The sequence below is a fragment of the Urocitellus parryii genome, chromosome 6 (assembly GCF_045843805.1).
Source record: "Urocitellus parryii isolate mUroPar1 chromosome 6, mUroPar1.hap1, whole genome shotgun sequence".
Classification (NCBI taxonomy): Eukaryota; Metazoa; Chordata; class Mammalia; order Rodentia; family Sciuridae; genus Urocitellus; species Urocitellus parryii.
In genome coordinates this window covers 88257729-88275496 of record NC_135536.1, presented here as the reverse complement: position 1 = coordinate 88275496, position 17768 = coordinate 88257729, and the positions used below count along the sequence as shown (strand labels likewise).

The 17768-nt window shown below is 47.2% G+C and overlaps 1 protein-coding gene and 1 non-coding gene across 3 annotated transcripts; both read right to left on the bottom strand.

The window, feature by feature from the left end:
• Nucleotides 1-5232: 5232 nt before the first annotated feature.
• On the bottom strand, nucleotides 5233-5304 carry Trnaa-agc (transfer RNA alanine (anticodon AGC)). The gene has a single exon. It is a non-coding gene; the product is annotated as a tRNA-Ala (tRNA).
• Nucleotides 5305-5757: 453 nt separating this feature from the next.
• Spint1 (serine peptidase inhibitor, Kunitz type 1) lies at nucleotides 5758-17182 on the bottom strand. Of its 2 annotated transcripts, XM_026392709.1 has the most exons (10): nucleotides 16714-17182; nucleotides 9490-9617; nucleotides 9127-9265; nucleotides 8864-9034; nucleotides 8666-8692; nucleotides 8228-8353; nucleotides 8067-8117; nucleotides 6971-7141; nucleotides 6734-6781; nucleotides 5758-6280 (listed from the first exon to the last, which is right to left on the bottom strand). In XM_026392709.1, the coding sequence occupies exons 1-10, from the start codon at nucleotides 17171-17173 to the stop codon at nucleotides 6069-6071; spliced, it is 1533 nt and encodes a 510-aa protein (XP_026248494.1). In that variant the 5' UTR covers nucleotides 17174-17182; the 3' UTR covers nucleotides 5758-6068. The 2 variants fall into 2 exon arrangements, with proteins under 2 accessions (XP_026248494.1, XP_077656117.1); XM_077799991.1 differs by lacking the exon at nucleotides 8228-8353.
• Nucleotides 17183-17768: the final 586 nt, after the last annotated feature.

Genomic DNA, 17768 nt, shown 5'->3' with positions numbered 1-17768 from the left:
AGAATAAGATGATGGAGATTCATTCCAAAGTTAAATGCCTAGAGCTCCCAGGTGAGCACTGAACCCGAGAGTGGCAGGCAGGGTGAGAACTGTGAATGGTTTAGTACCTACCTGGCTGAAGAGAACCCCGAACTCATTGCCTGGATTGCTGCAGGAATGTGGGCCCTGGATTGCCAGGTCCTCAAAAATTTTTTTTTTCAATATTTATTTTTTAGTTATAGGTGGACACAATATATATATAGTATTTGGACACAATATCTTCATTTTATTTATTTATTTTTATGTGATGCTGAGGATCGAACCCAGTGCCCCACACTTGCCAGGCGAGTGCTCTAACACTGAGCCACAACTTCAGCCCAGGATACAATATCTTTATTTTATTTTTATATCATGCTGAGGATCAAACACAGTGGCTCATGCAAGCTAAGCAAGCGCTCTACCTCTGAGCCAGAACCCCTGCCCTCAAAGTTTTTTCAACAAGCTAGAAATATAGATTTTTTTCCCTCTGGTATTAGAAATTGAACACAGGGGGCTGGGGTTGTGGCTCAGAGGTAGAGCGCTCACCTAGCATGCGCAAAGCCCTGGGATCGATTGATCCTCAGCACCACATAAAAATCATTAAATAAAATAAAGGTATTATGTTCAACTACAACTAAAAAATAAAATATTTTTAAAAAAATGTAACACAGGGCCTCACACATGCTAGACAATTACTGAGCTACATCCAGGACCTTTTAATTTTATTCTGAGACAGGTTTTTGCTAAATTGTATAGGCTGGCCTTAAACTTGTGATCCTCTTGCCTCAGCCCCCTGAGTACCTAGGATTATAGGCAAGTAACACTGTACCTGGCTCTAAATGTTTAAAATTTTATGTTTTTTTTTATTTATTATCAGGAATTGAAGTCAGGGGTGCTTAACCACTGAGCCGCATCCCCAGCCCTATTTTGTATTTTATTTAGAGACAGGGTCTCACTGAGTTGCTTAACTCCTGGCCTTTGCTGAGGCTGGCTTTGAACTCTCAATCCTCTTGCCTCAGCCTCCCTAGCCACTGGAATTACAGGAGTGTACCACCACGCCCAGCTCCTGATTATTTTTTGAGACAGGGTCTTGCTAAGTCTTTAGGACCTTGATAAATTGCTGATGCTGGTTTTGAATTTTCGATCCTCCTGCCTCAGTCTGCTGAGCCACTGAGATTACAGGTGTGCGCCACCATGTCCAGCCTCTAAATTCTAAATTTATTAAACAATGAAGTCTCCTGACTCTTTAAATTAAACCACTGTGTTGTCAGAGCATGGCAGGCACCCAGTGTACAAAGGCTTTGACTAGCCTGTACTGTGTAGTTTCTGTGTCCCTCATTCAAGTTATCTTGGTTAATTGATTTAGTCTTGCCTCCTCCCTCTGTCACTCTCCTGTGTCCTGTGGTGTAAACTCTGGTAATGTGGCTCGCTACCTACTTGTTTTTTCCTTTTTCCATCCTTTTTTGTTGTTGTTGTTGGAGATTGTCACAACACTTTTATTTTATTTATTTATTTATTTATTTATTTATTTATTTATTTATCTTTGCAGTGCTGAGGATCAAACCCAGGGCCTCACTCTCCAGTTTTTTAGCTCTCTACTCTCTAGTTTTTTTTTTTTTTTTTTAAAGAGTCGAGAGAGAGAGAATTTTAATATTTATTTTTTAGTTCTCGGCGGACACAACATCTTTGTTGGTATGTGGTGCTGAGGATCGAACCCGGGCTGCACGCATGCCAGGCCAGCAAAACCATAGCAATTGAGCCACATCCCCAGCCCCCACTCTCTAGTTCTTAAAGTCTGGCTTTAATACTCAAGTGCCTGCTCAATACCTAAGAGCCCATCAGTGTGGCCTCTACCCACCAACCTCCTCACTTTCCTTCTGATGGCTTTGGGACACACTGGGAAACTTGCCACTTCCAAACAAAACAAGACCCATAGCGCTGGGAATGTGGCTCAATAGTAGAAGTCTTGCCTAGGGTGCATGAGGCCCTGGATTCAATCTTCCTGTTACCACACGCAAACACCCCAAAATAACTGTGACTTTTTTTTTTTCAGTACTGGGAATTTGAACCCAGAGTCTTATGCATGCTAAGCAAGCACTCTGCCACTGAGATGTATCTCCCACTGTCCATTTATTTGATTGCTATGGTTTTGCTGTGCTTAGATTACTAAACTCACACCCATATGCACCTTATTATCTCATTTTTTTCAAGTTATTTTTATTGTAGTAAAATATAATAACATAAAATTTACTATATTAACTATTTTAAGTGTCTAGGTAGGTAGCATTAAGTATATCACCACCATCCATCTCCAGAGAACTTTTTATATTGCAACAGTGAAATCTATCCATGAAACAATCACTTCCCACTCCTCCCCCTGCCCCTGAAACCACCATTCTACTTTCTGTCTCTATGATTTCAACTTGTCTAAGTCAAAATATGCCTAAATATGAGTGGAACCATACAGTATTTATCTTTTTGTGGCTAGTTTATTTCATTTATCATAATATTCTCAAGGTTCATCTGTGTTGTAGCATATATCAGAACTCCCTTCTTTTTTTAGGCTAAATAATATTCCATTGTATATATTATATGTATTCTATTTTGCTTGTCCGTTCATGACTATAGACACTTGTGTTGCTTCCATATTTTAACTATTGTGAGTAATGCTGTTATGAACATGGGTGTATAAATCTCTTCAAGACCTTTGCTCATCTATTTGATACTCCCTCCATGAAGCCATTTCTCAACCTTCTTAATCTCCATGGCTTTACTAGCCTCTGTTTCTTTTCAACATCTATTTATTGGACACTTAGTATCCACCAGCAGGGTCTGAATTGGGAATACTGAGGTAAAGAAGACCTAGTCCAGGTTTTGAGGAGTCTCACCCAAATGAAAGCAGACACACTAACATGGCTCATCTTTTTTTTTTTTTTTTTTTTCTGTACTGGGGATTGAACTCAGGGGCACTTAACTACCGAGCCACATCCCCAGCCCAATTTTGTATTTTATTAGAGACAGGGTCTCACTGAGTTGCCCAGCACCTCACTATTGCTGAGGCTGGCTTTGAACTCATGATCCTACTGTCTCAGCCTCCCCAGTCACTGGACTTACAGGTGTGTGCCACTGTGCCCAGCCTACATGGTTCATTTGTATGCAGCTTGAGCAAGTGGAGAGGACAGCAACGGACTTTCACTGGAGAATCAGGGAAAGGTTTCTGAGCTGGGTCATATATAGAGTAGGAACTTCCCAGGGGCAAAGGGGCATTTGAGATAGAAGGAACTGCTTGTGCAAAAACATGAGCAATGTCATTTGAGTGAGGATGAAGCAGAGGAAGTGATAAGGAGTGGTTTGGGAACCAAATTATCACAGCCTTTGCATCTGTGCTGCCTGCATTCCAGAGTGTAAGCTCCAGGGGAGCAAGGCTGTGGCTTGGCCTCCATTGCTTCACACCTGCCACCTGCCTGAGACTGACCTTCCCTTAAACTCTTGTAGGAAGAAATCACACTGGCCAGTAATGCCAAGAGCACCCCCTAGTGACCTCTGCAAAGCTCCCACCTCCTCCAGCCAGAGCAGTCAGATCCAGGCAACCATTATCCCAGCAGCTGTTACTAGGGATAGCACTTTGTGTAGCATCATTCCACTTGATCTCTACCCCTCCCTGAGAGTATGTTCACTTCAGGCCAACAAACACTTATTAAGTTCTTACTCTGGGTTGATCATTGGGTATTCTAGACATTGTTTGAGTCATTAATCACCCTGCTTATAGAGAACCAACAATAATGGGGGCCCAGAGGAGAGATTGAGTCTGGACAGCGGCCTGGAAAAGTATGGGGTTAGGAGAGGAAATACAGCACCCATGAAAATGAACAAAGAGAATGAGCCCCACCCCTGCCATCTACTCAACATTCACTGAATAACTACCATTAACTGAGGTCACAGAGGGTACATGAGGTGCTGGAGATCCAGAGATGACTAAGATGCCATCTGTGACTACAGGAGCTTACAACCAGCAGGAAGACAGATAGGTAAACAAAAGAAGAGGTGCCCTGTGCTCAGGGTCCTGTTGGCAGATCCAGGAGTGTGGAGCAAAGAGTACCAGCCAGCAGGACCAGTGTAGCAGTGGGAAGTTTTGATCTTAGGCTGGGATGATAAAGGGAAGGTGGTACCTGTGGTCTCACTGAATAGAACAGGTACAATCAAGAGGCATTACCATCGAAAGGTGGCTCATCTGGTGTGCAGGAAGGTTCTGCTTCCTGGTTTGGCTGCTTCTTTAGAGATGTGCACAGTGGTGGAAATTCAGAGTTGAACACCCAGGACTTCACATATGTAGATTCATGTCATGGCACTTCAGTTGCTTACCAATAGCCCCCAACCTCTCCTGGAAGACTATACTCTAGGGAATATTTTTTTGGGTTTGGATCTAGTCCTCCCACACCAACTCCAGGACCTCAGAATTAACCTTCACTGTCAGTTTCTTTGCCTGTAAAATGGGGGTAATAGCACCTTCACCACAAGGTTGTGCTGAATTGCATATGAAATGTAAAGCACTTCAGTAGCACTTCCCGCCTGCTTCTCTCAACAATGTCAAATTTCTAATGATTGTCAGTGCCTGGCATATAGGAGCTCAATGTGATTTATTAAATAAATGAGTTAATTGAAAGTGTGACTTTTTTTCCCTCCCCTACCAGGAGATAGTTTGAGCAACAGAGAAGTGGATTGGCATGGGGTAACTCAATTAATGGCTCCTGGGCAGCACAGAACTTGGGAAGGGCTGCATTTGTTTCTGTGGATGGACAGGGAGGCAGACCTAAGTCTGATCAGGTGGATGGAAGGATCAGGGTTGAAGCCTGTGCAACCCCTCTCCAAATCCCCCAGTACACAGGGGGTTAAGACTCACCCCAGCTACGGAGCAGGCCCAGTGAGAAGCTCCACCAGAAATCATACTACACAGCAGGGCCTTGGCCTCCAGGTGCCCCCTACTCGCATGGCCCTCACCCCTCCCCTCTGGTGGTCAAATTTGGCACTTCTCTCCACCCTGGGGCCAGAGCAGTTTCGGGAGAGGTGGGACAACCTGCTAAACAGGATGGCCAAAGTCTGAACCAGCTGGACTGGGCGGTCACATCTACCCCTAGCAATCTTATCCCTCTCTTGCCCGCAGAACAGAGGCAGAAACTGTGCAAAACAAATGATTTTATTTAAAAATTTTATTTTTTGAGGTGCTGGGGATTGAATCCAGGGCCTCATGCATGCTAGGCAAGCACTCCACCACTGAGCTACACCCCAGCCTCACAAACCATTTTATCACACTGTGAGTGAATTGGATTTGTGGGAAATTGAGGAGGGGTTGGTGGTGTGATGTCAGAGAGCCCTGGGATTAGGGACTGGGGATTCAGGGGCTGGTCAAGGGCAGGGCTCAACCTCAAGGGAAAAGGAAGAAAGAAGGCAAAGGAAGACATACCTTCCATTTGTCTTCACCCCTACCCCTAGGGCATTAAATAAACAAAAAGCTTTTTTTAAATTTCCCCTCCCCAACACTGGGGATAGAATCCAGGGCTTTGTGCATGCTAAGCATTTAGCACACACTCTAGCACTGATCTATGCCTCCAGCCCCCAAAAGCAATACTTTACAACACTAACTACATAGAGAAGTCCTTCCTTCCAGCTCTGGACCGTGTAGTGGAAGGGCAGCTGTGGAAGACACTGGGGCCTCCAGCTTCTGACACCATCCCAGGCACCATGGGGTGGGGGCAGGCAGCTTCAACCAGGACCTAAAACTCCAACTTCCTCTGAACCCCTAGGCAGGGCAGGTCCTTCTATGCACAATACTCCTGGTTCAAGGATTTTTTTGCTTCTCTCAGACCCTTGTGTTTTCTCAGAAACAACTAGCCTGAGCCCAGAGGCTTCCAAGACAGCTAAAGCCCTGGCTTCTGAGGCAGAATGTGCCTGGAAAACAGGCAGGAGTCTGATCCCAAAGTTTTCCCCAGTCCAGGCCTCTGTCTTGGTAAGCAGGAAGCAGGGCCTGGTGAGAGATGGCAAGAGCCCCAGGCTCAGAGGGGTCGGGTGGTATGATTATAGACCAGGTGCTCTGTGTCTTCAGTGGTGGAGACAGTGGAGCTAGCAGGGGTGGGTGGTGGGTGATTCAGGTGGTGATGTCTGCGCAAGTCCTGTCTCTGGTTCTTGAAGCACCAATAACCCAGGATGGCTATCACCATGATGATGCAGATGACCAGGAGTACAGCAACAGCCACTTCCACAGAGCCTGGGGAAGAAGGAGCAGAAAAAGAGGCTCCCAAGCCATGCCTGGCTATGACACTTACCCCATTCTACCAAGGGAGTCAAGTTAAATAGATGCCAGGTATGGAAGCACATGGGTACCCAACTCACACCTCCAGCATATAAGCTGAAGGCAGCATCTGGCAGCTCAGATGGGTTCCAATGGGTCTTAGGTCTTGGCTCTAAGTTACTCTACTTACAGATAGCTTGGGAAAAAGACCTGGGACTCTGATTACAGACATCTCCGAATTTCCACACTCTGAATTTCCCTCCCTTGCCCATGACGGGCCTCACTATTTGATCGAAGTAGTCTGTCTCTATAGGTAACCTTAGGATCCTTTTCAACATGGTTTAAGAGTCCACAACCAATCATGTGGAGTTGATCCCTTGAGTTGATATGTATGCATCCACCTTGGCATCAGGACAGATCAGGGCTTACCTACACTGGAGATGGAGCTTTCCCGTCGCAGACCAAACACATCTTTCTCTGCAACATGATGGGGGAGAGAGACCAGTTAGTATTAAGGGCCCTGAGACTCAGCTGCTCCCAGTGCCCCAGCCCCTCTTTGCCATTCTCTCCCATGGCTTGATGGAGGGGTGACCCACTTAGGCCTTGGGACAGAGCTAAGTCTCTTCTTCTTCACCCCACCCAATACATCCCCACCAGCCCCCTCACTGGAGATGCCGTGACAGGACTCGAGACACTGCTGCTCTTCCTCAAAGTTGTTCTTGTTGCCATAACAACCACCATAAGTGAAGCGGGCACAGCGTTCACTGAAAGGGTTGTAGTACCAGCGTGGGATGCTCTCCTGGCAGAGTCCTGTGTCTGGCAGGTCCACACAGTGCCCTGGGGGGTGGGGAGCAGGCAAAGCAGTGAGCACACAGAGAACCCTGCCACCACCCTGCAGGCCCCACGTGGCTTCTGTCCACCACCTCCTGCTTGCCCCATGGGGAGAGCAACTGTGGTTCAGTGAGGATCTGGGAGCCCCAGAAACATCTGGATCTTCTGCAGTTTTGCCAGAGACAAGGAAGGCAAAGCCTGAAAATAAGCTTTGGCATAATGGGAAACTACATGGACTTACACAGTTATTTTTCAATTTCCTGTCACTGTAGTTTGCATTTTTAACAAAGAAAATGGCTCTCAAAGAGGATGGTTCTCAGGGCTGCGGTTGTGGCTCAGAGGTAGAATGTTCGCCTAGCATGTGTGCAGTGCTGGGTTCGATCCTCAGCACCACATATAAATAAAGAAATAAAATAAAGGTATTGTGTCCAACTACAACTGACCCAGTATGTTCATATTGTGCACAACTACAACCAAAATATATATATATTTTAAAAAAAGATGGTTCTCAGAGTCTGAGCCTTGGCAAGCAATGATGTCCAGCTAACATTCACTAACATTGTTTATTATATTTATCATAATTTTCAACTTGTAGCAAATTATAGTTGCTTTCCATTTATGTGAAATTCCTTTTTAATACACTGAGTTAAAAAAAAAAAAAGAAACTGATTAAGTGATCTGCATTGGGCATGGCTAACATTACAAAGCTATTCAGATAATGGGTGATCATTGAAGTGTGGGAAGCATAGTCACAGAAGGGGACCCAGGAGCCAGCCAGAGAACAGGCTGCTCCCCAGGAGAAACCCTCTGCCCTCCAGGGCTTTGGGCCTTAGTCTGGCACATACAATAGGTTCCTCGGGCACTGCCAGGTGGAATGAGGATGGCAGTGCCAGTGTTTGACCTGACCCAGAGGTTCTGGGGAGGATCTCACCTTTGTCACTGAGGAAATGGATACTCTGGAGCTCATCAAAGCCACTGGTGTCTGCAGAGATGAAAAGTCAGAGGCTCAACAAGGTCTCCCAGGGACACAGGGCAGAGCTGCTGGGACCTCCCTGCCTGCTGCCCACCCCTTTTCCATTCCCCAGGCCTCACATTTTTCACAGGTGGCCTCATCAGAGCCGTCAGGGCAGTCCGGGGTGTCATCACACTCCAGGAAGCTGTCGATGCAGCAGCCATTACTGCATCGAAATTGGGTGGAGTGGCAGCTGCCAGAACATACTGGGTCAGGGAAGAACGGGGTAGAGGTGAGGTCAGGCTCAGGCAAACAACAGGTGCCAAGGGTCCATGGTCTGCCTGGCCTTCTCCAACATGATATCCTGATGTGTGCCTATTCTCTCTCCACCAACCTGACTCCTCATACATGTAACCTGGGCAGATTCTGACAGGAAGATGTTGGGTTGGAAGGGGTGGGGTGTTCTATGGTCCTTCCATATTACAAGAGGAGGAATGTGTTGGGCAAAGTTGGATTGGTCACGGGTATGGAGGAAGACCTGGCAGGGTGAGGGAGACAGGGAAAGTAACAACACCTACCTGGATGGTGCCTTTCCATTGAGGGGCCTGGGGGAAAATGGAGAAGTCAGAGAGGCATGGTCAGGTCCCAGCAGATATGAGATGATTGCAGGTGGGGAACAGGAAACTCCCACAGCCCACTCCCTGACTGGTGAAGAAAGACCACCCACCCTGGGTGAAAAGTCAGTTAAGCCCCAAAGCTGCCTCTCAAAGGCCCACCTTGCACATCCCGGCAGGCTAGCATACACTCTTCTTCCCGAAGGTAGTTGTTCTTGTTGCCTAAGCAACCTCCATAAGTGAATCTCTTGCAGATTTGTTCTGTGGGGTCATAGTACCAGCGGGGGAAGGAACCCCGGCAGCGGCCCACCTTGTTAGATGCAAGGCAATAATCTAGAGGGAGGAGAGCTTGTGAGGGGGAGGCTATGGGACCCATTAGCAGAGGGCAGAAGGCTCCAGGTGCCACCTGCCCACCCTTCCCTCACCTTCTGTCTGCTTGGCAGATAGCACAGTGACTGTGACGTTGGCCTTATTCTCTGGTTGTTCTGAGCCAGTCACTGTCAACTGGAACAGGTAGGTGCCTTCCTTGAGTCCCCACAGCTCCACCTGGTCCGGATTGTTCCTCTACACATAGGACTGGTCATCAGGCTTGGACACCCCTTAATACCCTTGGGCTGCCCCAGGAACTCCCAGCCACATGCCCACTTCCTAGGGACTTGGTGCTAAATTCATCCTCACCTTCTCTCCACCCCACACCACCAGGAACCACTGGTTAGCCTGTTACCCTAGGAAGGGGCCCCTAGGAGGCTGATGGGGGAGGAGGTCAGGAAGTCGGTCCAGTATCTCACCTCTATCCTTACGTCTGTGCCACCCTGCAGTAGATGCCAATCTATGTTTTCCACATCCTTTAGCACCAGGGGTTCCTGGGGCTGCACCTTCAAGTCTATGCCCACCCAGGCCCTTGGGATCCGGGACCCTGGAGGAAGGTGAAGTAAGATCAACTCTCACTGAATGGACCAGGTATCTACTGGGGAGGAAGTAGGGCGGAGGCACTATGGGACATATCTGGATCAACTTGGAACTTGGCAGCTTGTGTGGGACATGGTAAAAGCTAACAAAACCAGTGTCTTGTTCTCTATTCAGGGACATTCTTTATGTGGTAAAACCCACTTTCTCCTTCTTACTGAACAGCCTGTGCTGTCTAACCTCATTTGGGAAGTGTGTATGTACTTGGAGGAATGAGCTTGTTCCTTATAATAAGCAGGTGCTTGTGCTAATTGCTTTAAAGTAACACTTTAAGGTTAAAGTAACACTTTCTTTTAAAGTCAAAAAAGGAAATGTGTAATTAAAATTTATCATGTTTACTCTGCCAGTCTAGACCATGCAAAAGCCTGTCTGGACAGAGGTCTAAAGCAGAGTTCCTGGGAAATAAGGTAGCAGGCCCTGGAACCCCAGGGTGAGTGGCTATGGGAATGAGGTCTGTGTCAGCTCCGACAGATTCTACAAGTGGTCCCAGACTCTTAATGACAGTCTGTGCCTATGGCTTCCTCTATCCAGGATCAAAATCCAGGGGACAGAGAAAAATACAAAGCATGAGTCCCACTCATTAAATGGTGGCTCCCAAAAGATATGTCCACCGCAAACCCCTGAAACCTACAAATGTGACCTTATTTGGGAAAAGGACATTTGCAGAAGTATGTATGTTACAGATTTCCAGATGAGGTCATCCTGGATTAGTTGGCTAGGCCCCAAATCTAATGACAAGTGTCTTTTTTAAAGTATATATCTTTATTTTATTTATTTATTTTTATGTGGTGCTGAGGATCGAACCCAGGGTCTCACACGTGCTAGGCAAGCTCTCTACTGCTGAGCCACAAGCCCAGCCTCTTCCCTCCACAAGTGTCCTTTAAGAAACAGAAGAGAAGACAAAATGAAAGAAGAGACCATGTCAAGACAAGCAGAGACTGGAGTGAGGCAGTCACAAGCCAAAAGACACACGGAGCCACCACAAGCTGGAAGAGGTGAGGAAGGATTCTCTGCTGAAGTCTTCAGAGACAGTGTGTCTCTGATGACATCTTGATTTTAGACTTTTGACCTCTATAACTGTGAGAGAATAAATTTGTTTTTTTAAAATCATTTTATTGTTGTTGTATATTTTTTATGTGGTGTTGGGGATTGAACCCAGAACCTCATGCCTTCATGCATGCTAGGTAAGGGCTTTACCACTGAGCTACATCCACACTCCTAAATTTCTGGGTTGTTTTTTTTTTAATATTTATTTTTTAGTTATAGTTGGACACAATATCTTTATTTATTTTTATGTGGTGCTGAGGATTGAACCCAGGGCCTTGCACATGCTAGGCAAGCGCTTTACTGCTGAGCCACAACTCCAGCCCAAAATTTCTGTTGTTTTAAGCCAAACAGTTTATAGTGATTTGTTACAACAGCCCTAGGAAATGAACAAAGTGTCTGGCAGGAATTTCAGTCTAGTTGGGCAGATAAAAACCAACAACATGAAGCAGTATATGTACAAGACAAGGCAGAGGACACTGTGAGAAGGGAGATAGGCCAGAGGAAGGAAGGCATTCTGGAGAAGGGAAGAAGAATTTTTAAATCTTTTTTGTTGCTGATGACAATAGAAAACAAGAGTGAGGAGCTAGGAATTTGCAAGGCTGGTTCAATGGGCAATAAGGAAATCAGCCAGGCTGGCACAAACCTCAAAGAGCTGCAGAATGCCAGGCAAGAGTGTTTGTTCACAACAGAAGTAATATTCAAATATTAAACAACTGGTGATATAGGAAGGGGACAGATGTTGGCTGTGAGCAGTGGGGCAAAGTCCTGGAGGCTTTTGCATTACCAGACGCTGACCTCTGAGATTCCCCATGGAGGCCCAGGAGTCCTAAGGGAGGGGCTAGGACTCAGCAGAGAGCTCCTGCTCTGGGCAGTCCTTGTTCACACATATGTTTGGAAAGGTTCTGTGCAGCAAGGAGGGTGACAGGTGGACCAGGGCAGTGGTCAGGGCAAGTTCAACAGAAAGGGTCCGAATCACAAAGCAGTCAAGAAAATGGAAAGAAGGATGTAAGAAACTGGTGGGCAGACACTTCAGGCTTCTCACGAAAGGCTCTGGGAACTCAGGAGGAAGAGCCAGGGCACACATGGAAGGGAAACTAGATGTAGAGGGAACCTGTGTGTTCACTCACAGAGAAGCTGAACTTGAGGCAAGAAAGATCCACCAGAAACAGCAGGCAGTGGCAGATATGTGTGGGCTTTCCAGAGGCCAGGGCTGGAGACAGAAAGGAGGTGTATTTACCAACAAAGCTGATGCCTTGCTGGGTACATTGAGAATGTGACTGCCATCACACTGAGTACCTATCTACATTACCTACATCAGGGGTCAGCACACTGACCTGTGGCCTGTGTGCCAAAATTCATCCCACCATCTGTTATATTTTGAAATGGATAAAGAAAAAAAGTATACAACATTAAAATTTGTGGGGCTACTGAGATGTAGCTTAGTAGCAGACTGCTTGCTGAGGATGCATGAAACCCTGGGTTAGATTCCTAGCACTGGGGGAAAAAAAAGTGTGCCTGTAAGTTGGAGCACAACTTTGCCCCTGTCCTTACATATTGTCTAAGGCTGCTTCCACATGACAACAGCAAAGTGGTTACAACAGAGACCTTATTTCACACAAAGCTTAAAATATTTACTATTTAGACCTTTAAAGAAGAAAAGTTTGTTTACTATCATAAAATGTTCTTTCATTTACCTAGAATAATCTCATTATTCCAAATAAAATGAATTCAATATTGGAAAAAAAAATGGAGGAGCTGGGGTTGTGGCTCAGTGGTAGAGCACTTGCCTGGCATGTGTGAGGCACTGGGTTCAATTCTCAGCACCACATATAAATAAATGAACAAAGTAAAGGCCCATTTTTTAAAAAATAAAGGAATCTCTCTTTTTTTTTTTTTTAAAAAAAAAAAAAAAAAAAGGAAGAACTTGTTGACTCCAACCTGAGAGGTTAATAACTTGCCCAGGGTCATGGCTCAGTTTGTTTGTTTTTTTAAGTGAAACCAGGGGTCTTGTGTATGCTAGGCAAGTACTCTATCAATGAGCCACATCCCCAGCACTTCTGGCTCAGTTTTTAAATGGCAAAGCTGGGATTTGAACTAACTCCAGAGCTCATGTCTTCTCCAAAATGTCACGCTATAGGTCATCATCTGCTTAAAGGTGTGATTTTTGTTGTTTTAAAATCCTGAGTTTTTGTTTTGTAGTCTAAATAATACATGTATATTAAATAAAAAAGGGAGGTGAAAATTAATTAGCCTCTTTTCCTTAACACCCCAAATTCCTTACACCAAAGGCATCTACCAGTTTGTGTGTAATGAATATAGTATTTTAATTCACAGCTTTCTTTCCTTCTTTCCTAAACCATGCTGCCTTGGGGTTTATTATTATTCCAACAGCATCACAGGATTCAATTAGAGGATGTGTTGACAGACACTGAAATTGTTTCCAATTCTTCATTATTATAAACAATACTACAATAAATAACTGTCAAGCTGTTGTATACATGTGTAAATCGAGCAGCAAAATGAATTCCTACAAGTACAATTGTGTCAATGATGACAAGCATCTACAGTTCTGATACTGCTCTCCATGGAGGCTCTAAAGAGGGTCACTTCAGGTATAAGAGTGAGTGTGGGGGCTGGGGTAGTGGCTTAGTGGTAGAGTGCTCGCCTAGCATGCATGAGGCACTGGGTTCAATCCTCGGCACCACATAAAAAACAAACTAATGTATCCACCTAAAACTAAAGATACATAAATAAATAAATATTTTTAAAAAAAGAGTGAGTGTGTACATGAGCTGGGGTTGTGGCTCAGAGAGCACTTGCCTAGCATGTGTGAGGCCCTGGGTTTGATTCTCAGCACCGCATATAAATAAATAAAATAAAGGTCCATTGATAACTAAAAAAATATTGAAAGAAAAGAAAATTTAACAACAACAACAACAAAAAAGAGTGAGTGAGTGCAAAGCAAGAAGAAAAGGAGAAAAGGTAAAGTCAGGTGTGGTGGAACACACCTGTAATTCCAGGAGGATCACAAGTTTGTGGCCTACCTTAGCAACTTAGCAATAAACTTTTTTTTTTTTTTTTTTTTTTGGAGTGGGGATCTAGCTCACTGGTAAAGTGCCCTTGGGGCCCAATCCCCAGTTTAAAAAAAAAATAAAAAAAAAAAGTTTAGGAGATGAGGGCAGCTGGTAGAAGGCCAAGTCACAGGATTCTTCCTTAATGAGGCAGAGAAAGCAGAGCCAATGGGGAAGCTCACAGAATTGGTCACAGAGAAGAGACCCAGGACACATGGAGACAGCAGAGGGATGGAAGGGAAGAGGTTTCACAGGGAAACATGTCAAACATATGGATACCTACAAAACTGAGAAAACATACTGGATTTAAGGAATTTAGAAAAAAGAGAGTAGAAAAGTGTCTGGAAGTAACCCTGGCTCAGTGGTGATCAGGAAAAGAGCCTGAGAGATGAAATAAGAGGGCAGTGAACTTGAGGAGCCACAGCCTTGCATTTTATAGAAAATGAAAGAAAATAGACTACTTAGAAGCCTACCTAGCAGACAAGAGATTATAGGCCTCAAGTCCAGCCCCCTAGGTCAAAGTGGCAAGGAGAGAGATGCCAGACCTTGAATAGAATAGAATAGACCTTGAATAGAATTCCTACCCACAACTTGCTAAGCCCCAGGTCCCAGGACCAAGGGCCGATGCCCTGCCCTACCACTCCCTTATTCCCATCCCCAAGAGACCAAAGGCTAGACTGGCAATAAAACTAGCCCTCCCCCAGCTGCCAAGCCCCAGGACATCTCCAGGGAAACACAGACTCCACCTCCTAAACCACTCTGCCATAGGAAAGATGGGGGAGGGCAGGAGCAGGGGAGAGGAGGGACAAACTCCCTGGCCTCCAGCTGTAGGAATCTGGACTGGACTGGCCTGGCCACAGGCAGGGAAGAGAAAGCAAATCAACCCTTTTCAACAGGATTTCTCTACCAAGTATAAGAATCAAAGATTTAGGACTGGGGATATGACTCAGTGGTAGAGTACTTGCCTGGTATGTGTGAGAGTCTTGGGTTCAATTCCCAGTACCGGAAAAGAAAAAAAAAAGTTCAGAAGCCCTGACTACCCAGTCTATTTTGGCTGCTTCTGTCTGCTCTAGCCTCCAATTTACCAGCCAGACTTAGCCAACAGTGGAGCCCTTGACATACACAGCTTCCCCCACTTTCCAAGGCAGAACCCTGAAAATAGTCTACAATGTCCTGGGGCTCACTTGTAGTCCAAGTCCTACCCAACTTTTTACATGCCCCAGGAAATCCCCACTCTAGCCTACCTTGTGCCAAGTAGGCCAGTCCTTGGGGGTTTCCAGATGAGAAGGGCTGAGCCCAAGACCAGGTGACCCTTATCCAGTTCACCTTCCTGACCAGACTTCAGAGTATCTGGCTCTGACCCTTGATGGGCCTCCTATAGGGCCTATGTCAGAGCAGGAAGGGCACTGACAGTCAATTAGAGTCACTGCCACCTACACTATCTATTGCTTCCTTGTGGAACAGGCTCTAGTTCTGGCCCAGTGGGACCTCAGAGTTCAGCTTAGACCATAGATATTGACCCCCATTTCACAGAATTCCCATCTCACTTCTCCTCAGAGACACAAAAGAGCTACTGGGAGACCTGGAAGAGGTACTAGCCCTAGAAAAGGCTGGAGAGGAAAGTCCCTTGTCTACTTTTCACACTAAGCTCACCTCTGACTCAGCCCCAGCCAGTCCTGGCCACTGGACTCCCCAGTCTTTGCTTTTGTTATCTGTTGGCTATCTTGGGTCAGAATGCTAGGTTTCTACTGGAACGGTGGTCTCATGTGAAAAAAGAGCCCAGGACTTTTGAAGGTCTCCCTGCGTGAGTCCTAAGTTTACAATTCATGGACATTATGGTGGGGTGGGGGCTCAGTTTTCTAATCTAAAAAGCAGTTGACTAACAACAGCATCCTTTTCAGAATGAGGCCTGTAGGATGAATGGCACAGAATTCAGTAATGGTTATCTGTTTATGACCCACTTTTGTCCTGGAGCCCTACCTGGCCAGAGAGCAGGTGAAGAAAATGAGGAGGAAAGGTTCTTGACCAGTCTTGATCTCACTCCCTACTGCTCAGTTGGAGGAAGAAGGAGGAGTTTTGACCCCCATTTTGCCCCTATCCGTGGAAGTAAACAAGGTGAGCAGACAGCTCTGCTACCATTTCCTAAGCAAGGAGAGCCCTGCTTGGTTCACATGGGTGAGTGCATGCACACATACACACACACACACACACACACACACACACACACACACCTGCATGAACAGGTGACATCCTTCCCCTACCAGATATACATACCATTGGGCTGACTCACCCAGCAACCTTCCTCATCCCCCACTCCAGAGCCTCTGGGCTATTGTGCCCCCAACACCACCTCTCTTGGAGTCAACCCCAGACAGGGCTTCTTCCTTAGTCTCTTGGGGTCTGCCTTTCCCCTCCAAATCAACAAAAGGCCAATCTGTTCTCAGGTGTACAGAGATGTCAATCAGCTAGACATCCAGCCAGTGGAGGAGACTAGCCAGGCTCACTTGCCAAGGAATCAAGGTGCCTAGGACATTGGTTGGCCAGGGTACCTTTCTAGTCACCAGGCTGCATCCAGACACCTAATAATCTGACTCAGCCTATGAGGGTCAGAGGTTGTGAAGCCTGGAGAGTTGTCTCTTCTCTCCCATACACACAGCCTAAGGCCAGGCTTCCCTTGGGTGCCAGATCATCACCTCTGAACATTCTGAATTCAAGAGCCAGAGCCTGGGCTCTGGAATGTTCCCCATCCCCACTCATACCATCTTTCTTTTGTTCACTGGTTATAGTTCCTTCTGGAGGAGTCGGGTGGAATTGGATTTTCCTCCCTAACTTCTTTCTGATGCTTGGTTCCCTCGGGACCATAGTTAGTTCCCTTTTGAGCCTCTCCAGATCCATCCATGCCCGCCATCTCTGCCTCCTCCTGTTTACCTCCAAAGCCCTGGGTCCGAAGCTCGTGGTACGAGTGGTAAACCTCTCTTGTGAGGTAGTTGATGAAGCCCTCTCTGCGCGCGAACTTGCACACAAAGTTGTGCTCGTAGAGGCAATTCATGAGGAAGCAGGCGGTGATGGCGTCCTCGCCGCCGTCGGGCTGCAGTTCCACCAGCGCCAGGTTGCAATTCTGGGTGGTGCAACAGGAGCGCACGCAATCCCAGCCCCGGCGCACGGTGGGGGAACCCAGAAAGGTGGCCCCGTTGCTGACCGAGGCTTCCGTGTCCAGCACGAAGGCAGGAACCCCCGGAGTGAAGAGGTTCAGGCAGGCAGTTCCCGCCGGCAGCTCAGGGGGTGGGGGAGGCAGCCCGGCCTCAGTGATCTGGAGACCCAGCACGCACAGAAGCAACAGCTCAAGGACCACAGGGATGCCGGCCTGGGCAGGGCGAGCGCCGGCCATCGTCCTCCCAGGGGCCGTGGCCCTCTTCCCCGGGGTTGGGGGTAGGGGAGTCACCTTCACAGTGCGAGCCTCTGGGTTCTGAGGGTACTTGTGACCTGAGAGAAGGGAGGGGACAGAGGAGGCACGCCTGATCAGCCTGGGTGGGAGACTTCGAGGGAGGCGGGCAGGCAGGCAGGAAGTCGGGGTGCGGGGACACGGAACACCCCGCAGTGAAGAGGGGCACGCGGGCCCGACCTCCCACACACACTCTAGTGACCGGGTCGCCCGAAGGACGGACACACAAACTGCTGAGAAGCTCACGTACCCGGACGCACGTACAGGTGCCAAGCAAACGGCCAAACATGCTCCGAGCCCGCTCCGCCTCCGCCTCCGCCTCGCGCTCCAGGGCCCCGGTTACCTGGGCAGGTGAGTGGGGTGGGGCCTGGCCTGCCGAGGATCCGGGCCCAGTTTCCTGCGCGGCTCAGGCCGCGGCTTCTGCCGGGGTGCCGAGTGCTCTCGGGATCTGCCACCGCCACCCCCTAGTTTCTGGCGAAACTGAGTCAGCGCGGCCGGGGCGGAGCGGACATTAACTCGTGCGTCGCCGGCCCCGCCCACG

Excerpts from the sequence above, each read along its gene's own strand:
- Spint1 (XM_026392709.1), bottom strand. The coding sequence starts at position 17,173 with ATGGCCGGCGCTCGCCCTGCCCAGGCCGGCATCCCTGTGGTCCTTGAG. Across the intron at positions 9,035-9,126 it reads ATCTGCCAAGCAGACAGAAG|ATTATTGCCTTGCATCTAAC; the intron begins GTGAGGGAAGGG and ends TCCTCCCTCTAG. Across the intron at positions 7,142-8,066 it reads CCATTTCCTCAGTGACAAAG|GGCACTGTGTGGACCTGCCA; the intron begins GTGAGATCCTCC and ends CCCACCCCCCAG.